General features: G+C 39.6%; 1 protein-coding gene across 1 annotated transcript; it reads right to left on the reverse strand.

The window, feature by feature from the left end:
* Nucleotides 1-3,118: 3,118 nt before the first annotated feature.
* cbln12 (cerebellin 12) lies at nucleotides 3,119-6,071 on the reverse strand. Its single transcript, XM_022197171.2, has 4 exons — nucleotides 5,900-6,071; nucleotides 4,590-5,192; nucleotides 3,950-4,069; nucleotides 3,119-3,873 (listed from the first exon to the last, which is right to left on the reverse strand). The coding sequence occupies exons 2-4, from the start codon at nucleotides 4,869-4,871 to the stop codon at nucleotides 3,676-3,678; spliced, it is 600 nt and encodes a 199-aa protein (XP_022052863.1). The 5' UTR covers nucleotides 4,872-5,192; nucleotides 5,900-6,071; the 3' UTR covers nucleotides 3,119-3,675.

Below are 6,071 nucleotides of genomic sequence, written 5' to 3' on the forward strand. Positions count from 1 at the left end.
GATAATCCGGCCTGTTTGTAAATGACACACCAGCAGTTTTTTCATCGTTTTATTACATTGGTCACAGTTGAGCAGTCAGCTCACATCAATAAATGAATGGAGACCTGTTGGGATGTTACTCTGTTACTTTGTAAAAATGTAAATCCAGACCACAGGAGCACATTATGGCATTTTTTGCTGATTATTAGTGGGGTGCATCTGAGATGTTGGTCACCGGTGTCTTATAAGAGCCAATGAGATGGTCTGTGAGCTTTATGAGTGTTCAGCTCTGCATGACTGAAGGTTGGCGTCCTCTAGTGCCCACAGACAGACATAATTATTACAGTTTCATGTTTTCCACTTTTACTTGAAGCATGTCCTGATTACACTTTCTGCCATATATAAGAATTCCACTACCTTTTCAGTCATTTCGCTCCTAATGACCTCTCATCATTGTTTTCTGTTTAATTCATGCTTTTAAAAATGTATCAGGGTTCTTCGGTCAAAAGCACCCAGTTCCAACTATTTAGTTTATTAAATTGAGCCATTTATTGAGTTAATCAGGCACTTTAAAATCAGACATTTTAAAAATAGGCTCTTTAACTATATGCACTTTATGACAGGCTGTACCTAGAAAGCATTTTTCTAAAATAGTAGCAATTTATTTAGGGTAGGTTTAACCCAGTCAGTACTAATTGTCTTTGTTTTTGCGACCGTCAGAAGGGGAATTTTTGGCATCCTGTATTTTATATCCTAGTTTGCCTATGTGACTTTTTTGAGGTGCATCTACCTACAGTCTTCGAGAATAAGTTTTCCTGGAGAACTTTTCATTCATCGGTAGAGATGGATCTTCTTGTTTTTGAGGCCTCTGTAGGCCTCCATGTATCATGACTTTTTATGAAGACTGTAGATATAGTGCACCAGGTAGACGATGTTTGTGTTTGTGTTTTTATTGTTTATTCTTGTGGTTGTTTGGGATTGCTGCTTTCCCTTTTGCAAACAAATTTACCCACGGGTACGAATAAAGAAACCTTGAACCTTGAACCTTGTTTTTTATGTCTGTAGCGCTGTATTTTTTATTTATTTATTTTTTTCTTTTATGTGTGTTACATAATGAGTGTCACATTCTATCATGTGAGGTCACGGGGTCACAATCCTAAATATCTCAAGTAAGATTACGTTAAAAGTAAGAAATACAATACATAATCTCATGATAAAAAAAGTTACATGACTATCACATGTAATGTTTATGTTCTATTATACAATATAACACTTAAATGAGTGTTTCATGCATGTGATTTATACGCAGTCAGAGCATGATCAGGACATGGTGCAAGTAGGGAAAAGCCCAAATGTAATCAGCTGTTAAACTGCAGAGGAAGGGGAGTAAAAAGGAGAAGCATGCAAGAAGATGTGTTTGGCTGTAATAAATCTGGAATATATGTCAGTAGTTTAGTTGTGGAAGACATCAGTGTTGTTTTTTCAGGCAACACTAGCAAGCAGGTCAAGACTAATCTAATTTAGTGCTACTGTAATTTCAAAACACAATACATAATTCATATATTGTTCTTGAAATTATTGAAGATTAAATGACAGCAGAACTAAATACGGTAAATTAGCATGTAGCTGCTAATGCAGGTTGTAACTGAGATAAAAACTGCAGTTTGGATTAAAGCAAACTTTACAATTTGGCTTTTTACAACATGAAATTAAACTTTACTTCCCTCTTTTTTCAGTCGACATTATTTACGTAATTAATAAGGTTTTGTGAACAGATTAGTTTAACCTTTTGCTCTGGCATTTATTTGCGTCTTTGTTTGTAATAATTGTTTTTTTGGGGGGGGCTCCAAGTTGGTTGTTAAGGCATAAAGTAAGCTGAAATAATAAAGTTTCAAAATTAAGTTTAGATTTTATAAACTGAGATCAGGTAAAAATGTCACATGAAAGCCAAATCATGTCAGATCAGTATGGTAAAAATCAAAAAATAAATTTCCAATGAACAACCAGTTGCTTCAGAGAGAATGTCCCACTTTTGCATCCTCAGAATCCAGAAGAAGTTTCCCCCCTTTTGCTTTTCTAATTTATGAAGCGCTGATTTTAAACCCTAATATTTTCCATTTGTCTTCCTTATTGGGTTCAATAAAATCAAAGCTGCATAAGGACAAGAGCAATAAAGATGTAAACGGTAAGGAAAGGGCACATTTTTCTTCATATGAATTAAGGTAATTATGGTTAGAAAAGAGCATACACTATGTCTGCACAGTCTCCCATCTGTTACCATTAAAGCTGCAGTCGGTGCATTAATATGACAGCATGGATTAATGCCCTGGTTTTCTTTTTTCAGGAGTTCTTACTGGTTCATCATAAAATCACAAAAGCACGGTCGTGGAGTGAATATGAGAAAGAAGAGAGAGAGAAAGAAAGAGATGGTGGCCGTGAAAGCAGGGAAGCGTAAGTGACAACATGTGACAGCGCACCACTCTTTATCCATAGCAGCCCTGCAGAGATGAGCCTGCCTGCTCGCCAAAGCCTCCATCTGTCTGCGACCCTGCGAGGAGTATCCGCTATACGCCACACTTATACTCTGTCCCATGCTGCTCTGCTTGCTCCACGCCAACGCCAACTCTGCTGGTGGGAGCTATATTTACAAACAGCTGCCGTGGCACTGCGTAGGGTTCCACGGAAGGGAGGAGAAATATTGCTTTGGATAAGCAGATTAAAACTTGTCACACAAACAATGATTAAGATAATGTTGTCACAGTATCAGAGTTTTCACTATAAGATTGCCGTGGTCAAAATAATTCATGATTATAAATTTTTTTTGCAAAATCTATGTAAAATAATAAAATATAATCATTTCTGTCAGCCAAATATCAAATTTATTTTGTTTATTGTGTGTTTTGTCTCTTTTTTCATAAATTAATTACCCCAAAATACAAGTGTAGTAAGTTGGAGAGAGAATGTGGAAGCAAAAACAGGTTATATGTTGTTTCTGTGTTAAAGTGTCAATCAGAGTGTTACTGGCACTGGATAATTTATGATACTATTATTATTATTACACAATATATTATTATCTAATTTTTAAATATTCCTGTCAGCATATTGCCACACCTTGTTCCTTCAAAGTGATAAAATGAGACAAATTTAGATGGCTTTATTTTAATTCTTTGTTCTCAATAGAAATTTCTCTGTAAATAAACATTTGTTGGAGGATACTAACAGGCATATAGAGGAGCATCAGTCATACAGCACACTACGGTTCGTTTGAAGCTAGACAAGATGCCATGTGGAGCACAGCAGTGTTTTAAGCATGTTGTATGAGAGAGGAAAAAAAGGCTTTCACATATTCTTAGCACAAAAGCCCACATTGCACATGGCTATTTTAGAATTTGGTCACAATTAAAATATCTCTTATACAAACCCAACATGTATTGATACACAGAAACAGAGCAAATAAATTCCACAGACAATTCATGTTTACTTATTGTGTTTGCCTCTTTTTTATACGTTTCTTTTGGTCTCAGGTGAGAATTTTTGTACAATCTTTATCTTATTTTTGCATAAAGTCTCCCTCTCGTGCTGTGTAGAGCTACAGATTGAAGACTTTCCACCACCTCCTTATGTTTCTCTCACTGACTCTCACTCTTGTTCTGTCAAATTCTTCACCTATCAACTTCGCGTCACCTGCCGCCTTCCTCACAAGGGGAAAACCAGAAACCCAGAGAAGGTGGAGTACTTCCAGCCTCCCATCAGATTGCCTCTCTCCAGTCTGAGGTAGGCCTTGTCCCCCTTCTCCATGATCACCAGGCCGGCGTTGGTGGCAGCTTCTCTGGTCACGTCCTGGTCCCCAGCGAAAGCCGAAATCATCGGCCAGCCGTTCACCATCAGACTGACCTGAGAGACAACAACAGGATCAGATAGAGCATGTTAAGCCACTAGAATGACAGCAGAAATGGTGGAGGAAGCATACCTGGATAGTTTGCCTGTTGTAGGCCTTCACGACATGGAAGTTGAAGCTGTACACCCCTCTCCTGGGTGCCAGGAAGACGCTGCTCTCTTGGTCAAAATGAGTCCCAACGTTAACCAGAATCTGATTAGAAGGTGAAAGGGAAAAGAAAGGAGACAGGACAAATGATGTGTGATATGTACATGAAACTGTAATGAATATACAAGTTGTAAAGGCGTTTTTAAAGACACCTGAAGGGTCACGTAGGTGAATTTTTTTGCCCATTCAGTTATTTCCAAACTACCAAGTCATACTTTTCCATTCCCAAAAAAGCCAAAAACATCCACAAGAAGCAGCCTGTGTTTAATCCAATACCTCATTATCATTTTCCTCACTGTCAGCTCTCTAATCATGTGTGCATGTTTTGGTTTGAAGGCTTCTGTCTGAGAAATACTTGGAATATAACTGACGGAAGCAGAAAAGAAGTGATCAATATATTTTCATTGCACTGTAAAAAAGATACTTTTCATGATCAAAATCTGACTTCGAACCTTTAGAAGCATTTCACAATTTTGTAAACTGACAGTAATTTGTCATGGGCTTTTTAAAAAAAAAACCCTCAAAGCCATCATTTGAAGATGGACATCTGCAGCTACATACTCACGTTATCAAAGTAGATGATCATGGTGCGGTTGCTCATGTCTGTGGGCTCGTGGTTGGTCTGGCGGCTGGCAGAGAAGGCCACTCGGCCAGAGCCGGAGCGAACAGACATGCCCAGGGCATTGCCGGCGGGCTCAGACGAAGGTGTGGAGTCACATACCACCAAACACTTCCCCTCCAGGATGATGGGCTCTGTGTCATTCTGGCCCCTGGACCCCAGAGGTCCCCACAACAGGAGCACAGCCAGCAGGAGCAGGAGGTCAAAGTGGACCGACGGGAGGCGCATGGCTGAACCTGCGATGTCTGGGTAAATATCTCTGATTGACTATGCTATGGAGAAGTGTCACTTTGGACAACAGTTCAGAGCTTCTTGAGGCTGCAGCTGTAAATGTCAACCTCTGACTGGAACCATCAGTAATGCAACAGAACTGGTCATAGCTGTCAATCACAGCCTTTCTAGTTTTCTTCTTTGACCCCAAATCTCTTCAGCGCCCTACGTGCCGAGTCAAGAGGGCCCAGAATGACAATCACCAGAAAAACAAAAAAATCCCTTGATATTTCCAAGTTGATTCCTTCAGCAAAAACTAAGGAGGAGGCTGAGCTGTAACTGGGGAGGAGAGAGAGTTAAGAGGATGAGCGATGAGGCACAGCAAAGAGAAGGGAGTTCAGACTAGAAGTGATGCAGGAAAGGACGCAAAAAAGTGCGAGGAGGAGAAGATTAAAAAAAACAGATGAGGTAAGATTCTGGAGAGGTGACAGGGGAAGGATGTAGGACCCAGAAGGGAGTGAGAAAGAGAGAGGGAGTGGGGGAACAACTCCACTGAGTGACCATCTGTCTTTTACACAAACCCACCTCCCTCCCAGCGCTGCTCAACACGCATTCCCTCACACAACGCACACATGCTCCCTTTCACACTTGTGCTTTTGTTTCACACTTACACATACATACAGAGTAGCGCTGCACAGAATGGCACTTATTTTTTTTTTGCATCTTTTTAAATTTTCTCTGCAGGTTTGACCACCTTTCTGTTGTTTTATCCCTTGTTTTTTCTTTCAGCTGATGCAAATTAGACTTACCGTATATTGAAGCACAATCCATTTATCTTTGACCAAAATCAGCAACAGCACCTCTTTCTTAGCTTTAACAAAACTTATTTAATCACACAGACATTTACAACAGTTTATTGACAGGACAAGCATTCACATTATGGCAACATGATCTATTATTCATCATAAAACAGGTGCTCTGACATGATCTGACTGTGCGACATGCAGGAAAACCACAATGTGAGTGAATAAAAAGCAGATTATCACCTGTTTCCGTCTGAACAGTCTTGTATTCCATATCAAGTGGAAAAACTGGTTCCTCCCAGAAGAAGTAATCCCGCTTTTTCTCTTCTATCACATTATTTCAGAGCTCGACAGTCGTGCTGATCGCAACAGAGTCGAAGTACGCTCTGATCTCTCCCAGTGTGTCTTTTCTTCC

Source organism: Acanthochromis polyacanthus, chromosome 9, assembly GCF_021347895.1.
Source record: "Acanthochromis polyacanthus isolate Apoly-LR-REF ecotype Palm Island chromosome 9, KAUST_Apoly_ChrSc, whole genome shotgun sequence".
In the NCBI taxonomy this organism is placed as follows: domain Eukaryota; kingdom Metazoa; phylum Chordata; class Actinopteri; family Pomacentridae; genus Acanthochromis; species Acanthochromis polyacanthus.

Excerpts from the sequence above, each read along its gene's own strand:
- cbln12 (XM_022197171.2), bottom strand. The coding sequence starts at position 4,871 with ATGCGCCTCCCGTCGGTCCACTTTGACCTCCTGCTCCTGCTGGCTGTG. Across the intron at positions 4,070-4,589 it reads TGATCATCTACTTTGATAAC|ATTCTGGTTAACGTTGGGAC; the intron begins GTGAGTATGTAG and ends CCTTCTAATCAG. Across the intron at positions 3,874-3,949 it reads ACAACAGGCAAACTATCCAG|GTCAGTCTGATGGTGAACGG; the intron begins GTATGCTTCCTC and ends GTTGTCTCTCAG.